The following is a 17630-nucleotide window of genomic DNA, read 5'->3' on the forward strand; positions in this document are numbered from 1 at the left end:
TAATAAATTCAAATTCAAAGACGATATTATCATATGCAGTGTTCATTTTGTCACCACGGAACAACCATTGCAACAAACACAAATAATAAAACCAAATATCTAAAGAATATCTTGAGAACACAAATGGAATAAATCAATTTGAGAGGGGGGGGGGGGTCAAACTATTTACCTGGAAACTTTGAACACCCTCCTTAAGCTCAACATACTTTCCAGGTGCGCCTGTGAAAACTTCAGCAACATGGAAAGGTTGGCTAAGGAACCGCTGAATTTTCCTAGCGCGAGCGACTGTTAACTTGTCGTCCTCACTGAGCTCATCCATTCCCAAAATGGCAATAATATCTTGAAGATTCTTGTAATTCTGAAGAACCTTCTGAACACCACGAGCAGTGTTGTAGTGAGCCTCGCCAAGAACATGAGGAGACAACATTCTGGATGTGGAGTCCAAAGGATCAACAGCAGGATAAATACCGAGCTCAGAAATCTGCCATGTAGCACAAATCAAGTCAAATCGATAACAACCAGATTTCAATCAACAAAAAATACAGCTAAATGTTAGGTAGGCAACCTGTCGTGACAGCACGGTGGTAGCATCAAGATGGGCAAAAGTGGTAGCAGGGGCCGGATCTGTCAAGTCATCAGCAGGCACATAAATAGCTTGCACGGATGTAATAGAACCCTTTTTTGTGGTGGTAATCCGCTCCTGCAGCCCTCCCAGGTCGGTAGCAAGGGTTGGTTGGTATCCCACAGCAGATGGAATACGTCCAAGCAGAGCAGACACCTCAGAGTTTGCCTGACATAGAATAACCAGACATACAGCTTTTTCAGGCATAATATTACACAAGTTGAGCAGAAAGCTGAGCACATATGTTTGCGGGTGTCAATTGTGAACCAACTACCAAAAATATCATTGCTGGTAATTGACATAAGGGTACCTGAGTGAAACGGAAAATGTTATCAATGAAGAGAAGCACATCCTGTCCTTCGGCATCACGGAAATGCTCAGCGACAGTCAAACCAGTCAGTCCAACACGAGCACGAGCACCAGGGGGCTCATTCATTTGCCCGTACACAAGAGCACACTTGCTCTCACTCTGCAACAAAACACTAGTGTAAGAAAGATTTATCCAATACATACAAAATGCAGTGATATATTGGATCTGTGTTTCATGTACCTGCTTGTCGTCGAGCTTAATGACACCACTCTCAATCATTTCCCTGTACAAGTCATTACCCTCACGCGTACGTTCTCCAACACCAGCAAAGACAGAGAAACCACCTAGAATAAACAAGTGAAACAAATAAGCCAAAATAAACACCTAGAATAAACAAACAGCTTGGCATGACTATCAAGCTCTGCAAAATACTAACCATGGGCCTTGGCAACATTGTTAATCAACTCCATAATAAGGACAGTTTTGCCCACCCCTGCACCACCGAAGAGACCAATTTTACCACCTCTTTGATAGGGTGCAAGTAGATCCACAACCTAGTGGAAGTAATATGCTCATTAGAATTAATATTTGCACAGATAGTAATTCTCTTGCTAATCTAAGGATGCCTAACCAATTAGAAGTCATGTGTGTTAAGAAAATAACACTTTAGAAGGGACACCTTAATTCCAGTAACAAGGATTTGTTGCTCGGTAGCTTGCTCAACAAAAGCAGGGGCTTCACGATGGATAGGCAGGTAACTGTTTGTTTCTGCAGCAGAGAGGAGTAATCAGTAAATTAAATTCATATACAGGTAATGATGACAGTTTCAATGCATGTTTAACAGACTTACTTATATCTCCCTTGTGATCAATTGGCTCACCAATAACATTGATAATACGCCCAAGAGTCGCCCTACCAACAGGAACCTACAAAAGTGAACATCACAAATGCATCAACAAAAGCAGAAAAATTATGCTCAAATATAGTGACACCCCCTCCGATTTCTGATATAAGAAGTTTATGACAACGATATGGTTCAAAGTAACACTTTGATTGAATTTCTCAGATAAAAAAAAGTCACTTTGAACTTAAATAAATAAATATTATGAAAATATACTGGGAAATGTATGGTCTTCTGGACCCACCAATTCACACGATCACTTAGTGAGAACCCTACATGGCGCCCATGCATACTCTGCCTTTCTCACTAATGGATACCTTATCTATGCTTTGAGCGATTCTCAGAGCATGGAGATGCTAAGCCAGAAATTTGTCCCACATGGCATGCACCATCCAGTAACTTTACTGGCTATCTAATGATAAATATTTTCATACTCTGGTGATAGGAATCGATATATGAAAACAGTATCAAAAATAGCAATATAAGGACGTCCATGGATTGCAGAGTGAACGCCTCACATTTGTCTCCTTACCAACAATCATTACTGAATCAGTATGGCAAGTCCATTGGTAAACTACAGAAATGGATTTACTTTGCACTTGTACCGTCACCAATGATCAGCACCAAATCAGTGTGATGTCAACCCATTCGCTAACTAAAGCCATATATGATTCGCCATTTAATACACAGATCGGCACATACAAATCAAATCCAACACCCACCGATTCGTCATTTCATCAGAATAGAATTAGATCAAAATGAAACATCTCGAACATGACAGAGATTGAGAGGCAGGAGAAGGCAGCATTACAGTGATCGGGGAGCCGGTGTTGAGGACGCGCTGGCCGCGGACGAGACCTTCCGTCCCGTCCATAGCGATGGTGCGGACGACGTTCTCCCCGAGATGTTGTGCCACCTCGAGCACAAGGCGGATGCTGTTGTCGAGCACCTCCAGCGCCGTCAGGATCGGGGGGAGACCTTCGTCGAACCGCACGTCCACCACGGCCCCAATGACCTGGCACACCTCACCCACCGCACCGGCGCCGGTGAAGTCATCGGTAATCTTACTGCCGGTGTGCTTATCGGAAGTAGGTGGCGGCGTGACCGGAGCGGCCTGCGCCGCGGCGGATGACGAGTAGGCGGCGGCACGGTTGAGCAGGAAGCCGGCCGGGGACGGGCGGTGGAGCGGCGCACGGGGGCACGGGGAAGGGGAGGCGGCGCGGATGCGGGAGGCGGTGCGTAGGACCGACGAGATGGCCCGGCGGGTGGCCATGGCCGGCGACGATGGCTTGGATCTAGGTTTGCGAAATGGTCCGCAGGGTGGGGAGTGGCGGCTCCGCACTACGGGAAAGGGTGATAGGGGTTTGGGATCGGGGTCGGGGCGCGGAATAAGGAGAGGAGGGTTGGGGACTGGGGCGTTCTCGGGAGCGGGAGGGTTTCGCGGGTGGGCTCGGTCATGTGTAGACCAAGATTACTGGAGCGTGTGCTTGCCTATGTATCGTCAGTTTTTATCTTGAAGAGTGATGTGTCATCACTCATTTGTTCATCCTAGTTTTTTTTTGTGGGCGATTTGTTCCTCATCCTAGTTTTATTTTGGGCGATTTGTTCCTCATCCTAGTATAATTGGCTCTCCAAATAAAATAAAACAGTTCATCTATTTCATCCTATTGTTTTTTCTTAACACAATAGTTCGTTTTATATAATGATAAAGTCAACTAATGTTACGCATAAATAGTCACGCCTTAGAGCAAGTGACAATGGGCTCGGGGTGGGGTGTGAAATGACAGCGAGCTCGGTACGGGGAGGGCGTGCGACATTTCATCAGATGCGACCTTCGGAGTGGAGCCATCCTCAGTGCTTTTGGCGTCTTCCTCCACTCCGAACTCAAAGTCGACGTCCTTCCTAGGTCCGTTTGTGTTGATTTTACTAAAAGAACAGATGAAAACTCAAGACAAAACGGGAACAAACTTAATCCGGTTCAAACCCAAAAGAACATAAATCATAGAAAATTTCCATGAGGTGTTTTTACCTGCCCAGTCTGTCCCCTGAAGGCATATTTATCTGTCATATGGATCACAATTTGGAATATCAAAGATAACATCCACGGTATTATAATGTTGGTAGAGTTCACAAGATGCAAAGAAAAAAACATACTAAATGTCCTGAAAACGCCCATTGAATTGGAGACGCTTGCCTACATACTAAAAATGAACTTAGATATTTTTATTATTATTTTCGAAATGAAGGCATAAGATTTGCCTCATCAATTAATATAGGGGAGAATGCATTTTGTTCATTTTACAACCGACACGTATACGACACGCCACATCGCAATTACTCGTGCACGATAATTGCCCCTAGTTTCTTAGCTCCATCGTGCACCAAAGCTAGCCTTCGTTAGAATATTGTTGAGCAAAATCGTCTGTGGCGCTCTTGTAGTGAAATACGCGGGAGTTTCTCCCATTCTAGATAGTCGAGAGAAGCCATGGCCTTCCTATTGGGGATTCCGAAGCGATTCTATTCGCCCACCAATCCTTGACGGAAGCCTCTAAGTGCCAAGTAGAAGTATCCATATGGTCAAGACTGAGCTTGTCAATGACCAAGCTCCAAAGCCTATTGGTGAAGTGGCACTTGAAGAAGAGGTGAGCCCATGTTTATTGCTCCCTCTTGTAAATAGGCAAAGGTCGCAGTTTGGCCACCCATGCTTGGCCAATCTATCCGTCATTCGAATCCGGTCTTGTAATGCTAGCCAAGCGAAGAACTTGACCTTTGGTGGCACCCAAGCTTTCCAAAGCATTTGCTCCATGGGAGAGCGAATCATGCCCAAGAATTACGCCTTGTGTGTGAAGGTCGTCAAGTATTGCCCATTAGTCATGTGCTTCCACGCAATGTCATCCTCGGAATGCTCACCGAGATGGACGTTGTGCACAAGCATCCAGAGGGTAAGAAAACTCCCTTATGTGGTCGACAGAGACAACGACGGCAGGGCCGATCTTAAGATCCAAGCATTCTCCTTAAGAGGCTCCCGCACCTTCCAAATTTTCCTCGAAGAGGCCTCATAGATGAGATGGCAATCTCTTTGGGCTTGCGCCCTAACAACCATGGGGAGTCCCAAAATGACGTTCTCGCACGATTCCCCAAAGTGACGATGGGAGCATAGAAGAAGTCAAGGTCCTCCATGTCGCATGGGTTTCTCATGCCAACTCACAACTTGTTTGGTTCCTTCCATTCCAAATAAGGCCAACGCAATCTTAAAGCCCTGACAAATTTGTCGGTGTTTGGTATGTCTCCAACATATCTATAATTTTTTATTGTTTCATGCTATTATATTACCAATCTGATATACTTTATATGCAATTTTATATCATTTTTTGGAACTGTGCCTAGTGCTAATTGTTGTTTTATGCTTGTTTTTTGTTTTACAGAAAATCCCTACCAAACGGAGTCCAAACGTTATGAAACTTTTTTGACGATTTTTTCTGGACCAGGAGGGACCCTAAAAGCTTAGGGGGGACCAGAAGCCAGATGATGAGATGACAAGAGGGCCACTCGTGGCTTTGTCTGACCTAATTACAACATTATAAATTCTCAAATATCCCAAAAACCCCAGACCGAGACCCGAAACAATTATTCCACTGCCGCAAGTCTCTATTCTTCAGCGATCCCATCTGGAGGCCTTCACCAGTGCTCTATCGGAAGGGGAATCGATCATGGAGGGCTTCTACATTAACCTTGTCGCATCTTCGATGATGTGTGAGTAGTTTACCATAGGACCTATGGGTCCATATCGGTAGCTAGATCTCTCTCTCTCTCTCTCTCTCTCTCTCTCTCTCTCTCTCTCTCTTTGATCTTCAATACAAAGTTCTCTTCGGAGATCGATTCAATGTAATCTTTTTGCAGTGTGTTTGTTGAGATGCGATAAATTATGAGTTTATGATCAGATTATTCATTGAAAGTAATGGAGTATTTTCTGAATTTTATTACGTGTGATTGTTATGGCTATGTAATTCTTTCCGATCTATGAGTTGTCTTTGGCCAAGTTGATGATTAGATCTTCAGTGGAAGTGGTGCACAGTAGTAGGTTCAATCTTGCGATGTCCTCATGATACGTCTCCAACGTATCTATAATTTATGAAGTATGCATGCCATGTTTATAATATTTTTACATGATTTTGGTATGATTTGATTAGAACTAACCCGGACTGACGTTGTTTTCAGCATAACTACCGTGGTGTTGTTTTTGTGCAGAGATGAAAGTTCTCGGAATGCGCTGAAAATCAATGGAGAATATTTTTGGAAAATATAAAAAATACTGGAACGAAAAGCTACCGAAGGGGAGTCCTGAGGCCACCACGAGGGCGGAGGGCGCCTCCCCTAGGGCGCGCCCCCTGCCTCGTGGACTCCTCGTGGGCCCCTTGACATGAAACCGACGCCAGCCCTTCCTATAAATCATAAAAAAACCAAAATAGGAGAGAGATCGGAAGTTCCGCCGCTGCAAGCCTCTGTAGCCACGAGAAATCAATCTAGGCCCTCTCCGGCACCCTGTCGGAGGGGGCCATCAACACCGGAGGCCATGGGGGAGGATCTCGGAGGGGCCATCGTCGCCATGGAGGCCAAGGACCAGAGGGAGAACCTCCCCCATCCAGGGGGAGGCCATGGAGGAGGAAGCACAAGGGGGAGAACCTCTCCTCCTCTCTCTCGGTGGCACCGGAGTGCCATCGGGAGGGGAATCATCGCTGTAGTGATCGTCTTCATCAACATCACCATCCTCATCTCTTTTACGTTGTCCACTCTCCCGCACCCCACTGTAATCCCTACTTGAACATGGTGCTTTATGATCCAATGACGTCTTGCCATCCTATGATGTTTTGAGTAAATAACATTTGTCTTTGGGTTGATTGATGATCTAGATTGGTATGAGTTGTATGTTTTATTTTGATGATGTCCTATTGTGCCCTCTATGTCGCGCAAGCGTGAGGGATTCCCTATGTAGGGTGTTGCAATACGTTCATGATTTGCTTATAGTGGGTTGCTTGAGTGACAGAAGTATAAACCCGAGTAAGGGGGTTGTTGCATATCGGATAAAGGGGACTTGATGCTTTAATGCTATGGTCGGGTTTTACCTTAATGATCTTTAGTAGTTACGGATGCTTGCTAGAGTTCCAATCATAAGCGCGTATGATCCAAGAAGAGAAATTATGTTAGCTTATGCCTCTCCCTCATATGAAATTGCAATGACGACTACCGATCTTGTTAACAAGTCCCTAGGATAATTCCGCACACCGACCCATCATTATTCCACACTCGCTATTTATAATACTTAAGTAATATATTCTAACTTTATGATAACAGCACCTACTTTTATATTTTAGCTCTCCGATATCATGCAAAGTTATCCTCTTGTGGGTTCGACACTCCATACTTATCACTTCCACCTTTGAAAATTGCTATGATGATTCCCTGCACTTGGGGATTATCAAGCTCTTTTCTGGCGCCGTTGCCGAGGAGCAATAGCATGGGGTTGATATTCTCGTGTGTGCTTGTTTGCTTTCTTCACTAAGTAGTTTTTGTTTTCCCTTCTTGTTTTGCTTAGTTGTGGGTGAAACATAAAAAAATTAAAAAATCAAAATACAAAAAAAAGTTACTTGCCTCTTGTGCCTAAAAAGTTTCTTTCAAAAAGAGAAGTGATTGGAAAGTTATGCATTGGAAAAGTGAGGGTCGACCTTGAACACTTGTGTTCATGCTCATGGAAACAATGTAGAATTTTTCATGGAAGTTTCTCAGAAATAATTACCCCCTTGTATATATTCAATGTATTATAAAAATAATGTGCCAAGCTTTAGGTTTAGGATGATTAAATTGCTTGTTTACTATGTGCAGTGCAAAAATAAAAACTTTGGCTGTAGCGCATGAATTTACATTTTTTTTACTGGGAAGTCAAACGGGTCTGAAAGTTTTTGCACATTACTTCTATACAATTTGTTTAAATTGTCATATTTGTTTTAGAATTTTTGGAGTTACAGAAGTATATGAAATTTCCAGATTACTAAAGACTGTCATGTTTTTGACAGATTTCGTTTTCTATGTGTTGTTCACTTATTTTGATGAATCTATGGGTAGTATCGGGGGGTATGAACCATGGTGAAGTTTGAATACAGTAGATATAATGCTAATATGAAATTGGAATCAGTTTACAACAGTACCTAGAGGTAGTGATTTGTTTTATTATACTAACGGATCTCACAAAGTTTTTGTTAAGTTTTGTGTGGATGAAGTGTTCGAAGAACGAGGAGTTACCGATGTGAGAAGAATAAAGAGAGGCAAGAGTTCAAGCTTGGGGATGCCCAAGGCACCCCAAGTAAATATTTCAAGGATACTCAAGCATCCAAGCTTGGGGATGCCCCGGTTGGCATCCCATCTTTCTTCTTCAACAATTATCGGTATACCTTGGTTTTTGTTTTGTTCACATGATTTATGTCCTTTGTATTTTTCCTTTTCTTTAAGAACCATGCTAGTATGAGATAGCCCTTCATTGATGTATAGAATGCTTCATGTGCTTCACTTATATCTTTTGAATATGATCTTATAGAATGCTCTTTGTGCTTCACTTAAATGTTTTGAGTATGGTTTTATAGAATGCTTCGTGTGCTTCACTTATATATTTTGAGCTTGGATATTGGTTAGTCTATATTAATTGTAGAATGCTCCATGAACGTCACTTATATCTTTTGGAGTACGAATAAGACTGCCATTGAAAGTGAGTTTGGAAGAGTGTCAACTTTAGGAAATAATGATCCCACTTTTTTGGAGGGTGTTGAATCTTAGTATGATATTTATGAAAGTAGATTTGGTGAGGTCTTGACTTTAGTTAGTAATGATTCCACTATTTCGGAAGAGGTTCCAATTGATTATGAGAACAAATTTGCTATATATGATGATTATTGTGATGACATGTATGCTATAAAGAATAATGTTAACCATGAAACTTGTCATCATGATTTTAATTTTCAATTGGATTATGCCTCACATGATAGTTATTTTGTTGAGTTTGCTCCCACTATTCCGAATGAGAAGAATGTTGCTCATGTAGAGAGTAGTAAAATTCTATGCTTGTAGATCATGAAAAGAATGCTTTATGTGGTGGTTATGTTGTTGAATTCATTTATGATGCTACTGAAAATTATTATGAGGGAGGAATATATGCTTGTAGGAGTTCCAATAATACCAAGTTTCCCCTCTATGTGCTTAAAGTTTTGAAGTTATGCTTATTTTGCCTTCCTATGCTAGTTGATTCTTTTTCCCATAAATTGTGTGCTCACAAAATCCCTAGGCATAGTAAGTGGGTTAGACTTAAATGTGCTAGTCATATTCTTCATGATGCTCTCTTTATGTGTCAATTCTTATCTTTTATGTGAGCATCATTGAAATCATCATGCCTAGCTAAAGGCATTAAAAAAAGCGCTTGTTGGGAGACAACCCAATATTTACCATTACTGCTTTTGTGTGTTCAAATGATTAAGCTACTGTAGTAATCATGTTTTATAGCTTTTGTTTTAATAAAGTGTCAAGTTAAACCTTTAGGATAGCTTACGGTGATAGTTGTATTGATCCTGCTAAAAATCAGAAACTTTTGCACCCAGTAAATTAGTTTTGAAAATTCACAGAAACATGATTTTGATTTGATTCTTTTTGAAATGGATTTGTACACAAATTTCTCAAGTTTTCCTAATTTGGATGGATGTTTGGAGTAGCAGAAGTATGGTTGCTGTTCAGATCATTACAGACTGTTCTGTTTTTGGTAGATTCGGTTTTCAGTGCATAGTTCGCTTGTTTTCTAGTTTCTATGGCTTATATTGCTCAATATAAATTGTAGGAATGATATGGTACAGTAGGTATTGTGTGAGAACAATTATGAATCTTGTCTTTGATAGTACCAAAGTGAATGATTTACTCTTTATCATGCTAACCCATCTCACGAAGTTCCGTTAAGTTTTGTGTGATTGAAGTTTTCAAGTTTTGGGTGAGATATCGATATGACGAGAATAAGGAGTGGAAAGACCCTAAGCTTGGGGATGCGCAAGGCACCCCAAGGTAAATATTCAAGAAAGACTCAAGTGCCTAAGCTTGGGGATGCCCCGGAAGGCATCCCCTCTTTCGTCTTCAAAACCATCGGTATACCTTACTCGGAGCTATATTTTTATTCGTCACATGATATGTGTTTTGCTTGGAGCGTATTTTCATTTTACTTGATGTTTGAATAAATCATTGGATTTGAAATCTTGAATAAGAGAGAGTCCTCACATGGCTAGTTAATTATTTGACTACTCATGGTCTTCACTTATATCTTTTTGGAGTAGTTTGACATTTACTCACGTGCTTCACATGAGTAAATGGTTGAATGAATTGAATATCATAAATCTGAATTTATATATATTTAATATGCTTATACCACGGGGAGTAATGACTTCACACATAATAAGTATAGGTGGTAAATTTATTGAAAGTTAGCAAATGCAGTATTGGTCACTTGAACAATTCATGAAAGAATATTGAAGGAAGAGAGATTTCACATATAAATATACTATCTTGGACATCTTTTGTAATTGTGAGCACTCATTAAAATATGACATGCTAAAAGTTGATGTTGGACAAGGAAGACAATGTAATGGGTTATGTTTTCCTATATTCGAATAGACATTATATTGTCTTGGATCATCCAACGTGTTGAGCTTGCCTTTCCCTCTCATGCTAGCCAAATTCTTCGCACCAAGTAGAGATACTACTTGTGCTTCCAAGCACCCCTTAAACCCATTTTTGCCATGAGAGTCCACCATACCTACCTATGGATTGAGTAATATCCTTCAAGTAAGTTGTCATCGGTGCAAGCAATAAAAATTGCTCCTTAAATATGTATGATCTATTAGTGTGAAGAAAATAAGCTTTATACGAACTTGTGATATGGAATAAATAAAAGCGACAGACTGCATAATATAGGTCCTTATCACAAGTGGCAGTATAAAGTGGCGTTCTTTTGCATTAAGAATTTGTGCATCCAACCATAAAAGCACATGACAACCTCTGCTTCCCTTTGTGAAGGGCCTATCTTTTACTTTTACCCTCTACCCTTATACAAGAGTCATGGTGATTTCCACATTTCCTTTTTACACTTTTTCCTTTGGTAAGCACTTTGTGTTGGAGCGATCCGGATATATATATATATATCCACTTGGATGTAGGTTTTCATAAAGTATTATTGTTGACATACCCTTGAGGTAAAAGGTTGGGAGGCAAAACTATAAGCCCCTATCTTTCTCTATGTCCGATTAAAACTTTGAACCCATAAATATCACATGAGTGTTAGCAATTGTGAAAGATTAAATGATAGTTGAGTATGTGGAGTTTGCTGAATTAAAGCTCTTACATAGACCCTTCCTGAAAATAAGATGAATTGCAGTTGTTTGATGACTGAGAACATAGTTCGTTAGTTTCCAAGAAAGTTTATGATCTATACTTTAACATGTGAATATATTGTTACTTGATCATGAGAAGTTTTATGAGTTGAGCTACTATTATGATATATAATGATGCTAGAAAAGGTGATTGAAATTATCATTGATCAAACATGTGCACTTTCTAGCATTCACACTTCATAAATTATTTCTTTTATCATTTACCTACTCGAGGACAAGCAGGAATTAAGCTTGGGGATGCTAATACGTCTCCAACGTATCTATAATTTATGAAGTATTCATGCCATGTTTATAATATTTTTACATGATTTTGGTATGACTAGTTGAATGCCCGTACGTTATTACGGGATTAGATAACAATATCACTCTAGTTCTATTGTTTTGTTTCATTTCCTTCTCTATTGGTTTTATTTTTTCTTGACACACATCTTATTTCTCATATACCCCACTAATAGTAAGACAAAAGTTATTCTTCCTTCTATTTTTATCTAAGTGCATACTTAGCTTATTTATTTACAAACATAGATTGAAGTTTCCTACCATGCATTGAACTAATTTCTCTTTCCTTCAAATTTTGAAAACTCATTCACAAACTCCGATGTCTTTTTGCATCCATAGCAATCACCATGTTTGTTTCTCCACACCTAAGTCCCACCCAAATGACAAGATGAAGCGTGAGGGTGATCTTCCTCATCATTGGCTAGTTCTCTTTCCAGTTGGTCTTCATTTGTGCCTCCAGCTTGCGTGTATTGTTTTTTCCTACAAAAAGGGGCTACACATATAGGGCACACATTAGTATAAACAATCAGGAAACATAAAAAAAGATAATCAAGGAGGACATATATAACAATCACAACATGCTGCAACCAACACTTAACAAATGTGAACTAATGTGCAACAATTTTCCCTCACACTTCACATCAACAATTCTTGGGTGGGTGAGAGGGCTGGAATAAATTTCTAATGTAAACAGAACATATACCATGCTACAAATATCAAGCAAAAGTCTAAAAGACAGCTTAGAAAAAAAAATACTAATAATGCTATCAATTTTGGGCTTTAAATTTACCCTATTAGCTTAGCTCTATGAATTTGCCAGTTCAATTTCCTGAGCTATATTTTTTATACTGATGATACTCCACGGGAAGATGATGGGTACATCACCATGACTGATTATAGCTCAATGAAAAGAGTAAGGAATGAAGTGGTACAAAAATAAAAGCTTAGATTAATAGCTCCAACTTCACACAGAAACATCTCAGGTATCTGTATGTATCAAAACAACATGCCGTCATATATGGCAATGTACAGAAAATTCTTAGCATTAATGGCTTCCAGTCTCAAGTATGAGTTAGAAGGTCTCTCTTTCCCTCTCTCTAGTTCTAAATATGTACACCAGACTTAAAACCGCAAGTGAATACTCATTATCCTCATATTTACACAGCTCAAAACTCGTACATGTTTGCATTCGTGTTAATGCACATATTTGCCATCATCATTCCCTACTAAGTTTGCAAACAAATGACAGCTTGCCAAGAGAAATGTAATTTTCTTCTCTAAATCAAGACGACAAACATAAGACAACTATTAGCTTAAAATAATTCATATTACAGGCTATTATACACCATGCATAATACAAACTTTACATGCATGCAAAATTACGGGACCAACCTAAGCATCCAAGGAATTAAAATAATTAAACATTGATTCAAGATATGTGTTATGAAAAAGATACGTACCTTCAATTTAGAAACCATATTAGAAGCCTGGAAATCCTTTATCTCTTTTCTACACAGTAATCTTAATCGTTCAGGTGTGACATGTTACGAATTTAGGTTCTACACATGGTTACTCAAATCAAGTGTGCTCAGGACAACCATTCTAAATTATGAACAACGTTGCATAGTAAGAGCTAAACTGCTAAATGTTGATATAAATTTACCAAAAGTATATTTGAAGATGGTCTATCTGGTTAAGTCCTTCATGGCTTCACAAAGGAAGATAATCCAAACCACGCAAAAATCTCACGGCATTAGATCATGATGACCGAGTAGGCTATTCTACATGACAATTTTAGACAGAAAGCAAGAGCAGGTAGTAGCAATGGTTTGTTGTCAGTGGAAATGATATTACTGAAATCTCACTACAAAAATCATGGCATGTGTGATCTTCATAGTGAACTATATTGTCATATGGGCAGCTCAACCTCAAGTGTAAATTGATCTGCACGTCGTAAACAATAAACCAACCATTCCATTGTGCCAATGCATGCAAGCTTTTGTGTGAGATGAACTCATTAACCAAATTCTTACGTTAAACTAAAGGGACAATTTGATTTATGCCCCTAGTTGTGACCCCCTCGTCTGTTTTACCCCTAGTTTGAGAAAGTCACCGGTTCTGTCCACACCACTTTGGAATTCTTTTGTTTTTGCCCTTCCATCACGGCTCCGCTTGGTCAGCGCCGTTTGACCACATACGGCGCTCCGTTTTGGACATTTTTGCCCCTATGTCCCCAGCCCAGATACCCCTTCGTCCTCCTCGAGCTCACGTGCAGAAACAAACAGAGAGTGGGAGAGCTCATGAAGAACGAGATCGGAAGCCGCCGTGGGAGAGGCCCGAGCGGGAGGAGAAGATGCGGACGACAAGCTTCCCGTCGTCAAGCTCCTCGACGGCGGCTGGTTCTACTGCCGCAGAGGTAAGTGGAGCACTCCGTGGGGATTTGGGGATTTTCTAGGGTTTCAACCATTTGACCCCCTCATTCTAGGGTTTCTCTGATTTGGGGATTTTTTTTGCTCTTCTTCTGATTTAGATCGATGGGATGGGGATTGTGGAGCTCGTCTCGGAGTACCATCACCCAGATGAATCATTTTCCGGCTTGGAGCCCAGATCTAAGCACCATTGCCCTGGACATGGCCTAGTTCTGCTCGTCGGGTGGCTTGGGGAGGGGCTAGCACGGGCCGACTATTTTTGGGTTGCCCTCTTAATGTAAGTAGTTGCTTGTCAATTTCATTGTCAATTTGGGAGGTTGTTGTTATTTTGAAATTTCTAATTTTGTTCATCTAATTAGTTGCCAGATGAGTGCAAGTGGGTGGTTTGGGTTGACCCTCCTCCTCCACTGCGTGTGGCCCTTGCAATTGAAGATCTACATGCAGAGATTGAACGCGGCTGGATCAAGTCTCACAAAATGCAGAGGGAAAATATGGAGCTTTCAAAGAAGAACCGTGCTTTGAACAAGAAACTGAAAGAGAGAGATGAGATGCTCAATGTTTGGGCAGTGTTGTTTAGTGGAATTGTTGTATGTGTTGTAGTTGTGGCTTTATCAGTGTTATCACAGAATGAAGCCACTAAGTGAAGCAAGTATGTTTATTGTTGTTGTAGTGCAGGATATGGATGAACTTTGTAATGTACCAATCTTCATGTAATGCTATTTGGTGTTCTAAATTTCTGCAGTTTGGTTCATATTGGCAGATGATCAAACAACTTCAAATTAAAGCATGACATAGCAAGCATCACATATGATCAAACAACTCAAACAACTTCAAATTAAAGCATGACATAGCCAGCATCTCAAATAGTAGTTCAACAGCAAGTGAAAATACTTGTTCAACATCATGACATCTCAAACAGTAGTTCAACAGCAAGTGAAAATACTAGTTCAACATACAGTCATCTCAAATAGTCACCAGCAAGTGCAAATGAAGAACTAAAACTTTAGTTTTTTGCTCCTGGTGTTCTCAGCTGGATTGGGGGCTAGCCTTGTTTTGCTCCTGGTGTTCTTTGAGGGGTTGGGGGCTAGCACACCAGGAACTTCAATTGTTGTTGTCTGCTTCTTAGCTGGAGAAGCTCCTCTATCTGCTGCCTTCTTACAATTCTTTCTTGGGCTGTGAAAAGTGCAAGCATGTCACATTTCATATGATAGTGCATGAAAAAAACATATATACACAAACATACACAAACATCACCTGATTATAGTAGCTTGTGTAGATGTTGGTGTTGGCTCTATAGGTTGCTCTTGTGGTGGATCTTCTGCATCTGTTCCATCATCTACTGCTGGCTCTATAGGTTGGACTGCTGGCTCTTCTGCATTCTCAGCTCCCCAATGTTCATCTTCACCAAAGGCTGCATCAACTGAATTTTTGCATTTGTTGGCATGGTGTCCTCGTCCTCCACACCTGCCACATTTTTTCCTCCTAGGACCTAGTCCTTTTCCTTCACTACTGGACCTAATTCTAGTTTTCCTCGGCCTGTCAGGTGCTCTGTTTTGAACTGGAGCAGAAAGTTTAAATCCTGGATTCACAATTTCCCACTGTTGTCAGCATAAGTAGCTCTAAATTTCTCAACAGAATAAAACTTGTGCACATACTGATCTATTCCACTGGCTTCACCTCTAAGAGAAGTGACAAAGAACAGAGCATGGATACATGGCTTACCAGTTACTTGCCATTGTCTGCAACTACAAGACCACTTCTGTAAGTCAACAGGGTACCTCCATTCTCTTTTTTCTCTGTCAGTAGCAGTAACTTCAGCCTCTGTTGGGCTTCTCCTAATCAAACTCATCTCTAAACCTTTTGTTTTTGCCATTAAGGCCTTCATCACAGATGGAACAATGAGATGGCCTTCAAAATGATCAATGGCAATCCTGTTCCTTATATCAAATTTTTGCATAATGTACTGCCTGATCTTGTCACACAAGTCAACTATGTGAAGCCCCTTGTATTTCTTGATCCTAGAGTTGAAAGCTTCAGCAAGGTTGTTGTTCACATAGTCTACCTTGCAAATGTCATTGATGTGTGATCTAGCCCATATTTTTGTGTGATGCTCCTCTAAATATTCTTTAACTTTGGGCCTACTGTGCAACTGATTCAGATGATAGTTGTGCTTTTTAATGCTGTATGTAAGTGAGCATGGCCACAAATTCTCATCATAGAACTTGCCTTTGAATTTCTTGCTGAAGTTTTGAGCCAAATGCCTCATACACTCCCTGTGCTCCACCCAAGCATATACATCATCAACAACTGTCTCCAATCCTTTGCATGCATCAGTATGTATGACTAAACCTTCTGGATGTCCTATTACTTTGTTCAGTTGTTGGAAGAACCAAGTCCAGCTCTCAATTGACTCTGCTTCTATGACACCATAGGTAACTGGAAATAACCAATTCTGTGCATCAAGGGCACAAGCAAAAACAAGCTGGCCCCTGTACCTACCAGTCAGTGTTGTTGCATCCACAGCAAGGTAAGGCCTGCACCCCTCCAAGAAACCTGTCTGACATGCCTTGAAGCACACAAACACTCTTCTGAAACACTCCTTGTGCAGTTTCTTTCCTCTCAATGAGTATTCCACAGTGTGCTTGTCAATTTCAACTACACTGCCTGGTGATGTTCTCTCAACTTCAGCCTTGAAAGAATAAATCAGATTGAAACTATCATTGTACTTGCCAAACATCTTGTCTAGTGCCATCTCTTTACCAAAATAACACCTACTATATGGCACCTCCACTCCATACTTCTCTGTCAACCTGTGCTGAATTTCCCTTGGACCTATCCCTGAATTTTTTCTAATCCAAGCCATAGAAGCATCTGCTATCCATCCTCTCTTTGCAACCCTCAATCTCTGAGATCTGTTAACACTTGGACAGTTGTGAGGGTAAGGGTTGACCTTAATCTGTTAAAAAAGAACAAGCAGTTAGTACATGAAACATAAATTTTGAACAATAATTATAGAAAGGAAAACAGAAAATGCATTAGTACCTAAAATAATGTGCTTCTCCTCATTAAAGAGGCATGCAGCCTCCACTTACATCTATCAGAGGCACATTTTACAGTAAACCTTCTTTGGTCACTTTTCAAAGTGATGTACTCTGTTTCAGTGGTGATTGAGAAAGTTGCAACTGCATTTCTGCAGTCAATTGCTGAAGGAAAAACTACACCTTCCCCAATAGAGGGATTATCTCTGTCATACATCATGACAGGTCTGTCCTCATCTTCAACTTGAAAATCTCCATTGTCCAGGTCCTCCTGCTTCTCATCTTCATCTGTATCAGAGAATTCAGCAGGAATGTACTCCTCATCTACATGATCTTCCTCATTGTTGAGCTGACCATAGCCTGGATAAAGTTTCTCATCTTCTTCATTAGACAAAAGTGTTGCATCAGGTTCTGCTTCCTCCACAGCAGGATCAACTGGTATGCTAGGTTTAGCTTGGGTTTTACTGCAAGAATGCTCAGACTGAGCATTTGCACTTGGGGTTGTAGGTGGCCTACAACTGCTACTTGTTCCCCTTGTGTTAGTCCTACGTTTTGCAGGTGCTTTAGAACCAGAGGGCCTT

The 17630-nt window shown here is 40.7% G+C and overlaps 1 protein-coding gene across 3 annotated transcripts in view; it reads right to left on the bottom strand.

Moving 5' to 3' along the window:
• Positions 1-3255, bottom strand: part of LOC119276734 (ATP synthase subunit beta, mitochondrial) — a 4960-nt gene extending 1705 nt beyond the window's left edge. Inside the window, exons 1-8 of one of the 3 annotated variants that reach the window (XM_037557876.1) lie at positions 2645-3255; positions 1783-1858; positions 1612-1700; positions 1369-1486; positions 1173-1276; positions 933-1091; positions 566-790; positions 293-481 (exon numbers count right to left, since the gene is read on the bottom strand). In XM_037557876.1, coding sequence (XP_037413773.1) covers positions 293-481; positions 566-790; positions 933-1091; positions 1173-1276; positions 1369-1486; positions 1612-1700; positions 1783-1858; positions 2645-3106 — 1422 coding nt within the window. In that variant the 5' untranslated portion in view covers positions 3107-3255. Of the gene's footprint in view, positions 1-169; positions 482-565; positions 791-932; positions 1092-1172; positions 1277-1368; positions 1487-1611; positions 1701-1782; positions 1859-2644 lie in introns of all 3 variants that reach the window. The other 2 variants (XM_037557875.1, XM_037557874.1) reach the window with 2 other exon arrangements.
• Between the last annotated feature and the right edge of the window lie 14375 nt (positions 3256-17630).

Source organism: Triticum dicoccoides, chromosome 3B (genome assembly GCF_002162155.2).
Source record: "Triticum dicoccoides isolate Atlit2015 ecotype Zavitan chromosome 3B, WEW_v2.0, whole genome shotgun sequence".
NCBI lineage: Eukaryota > Viridiplantae > Streptophyta > Magnoliopsida > Poales > Poaceae > Triticum > Triticum dicoccoides.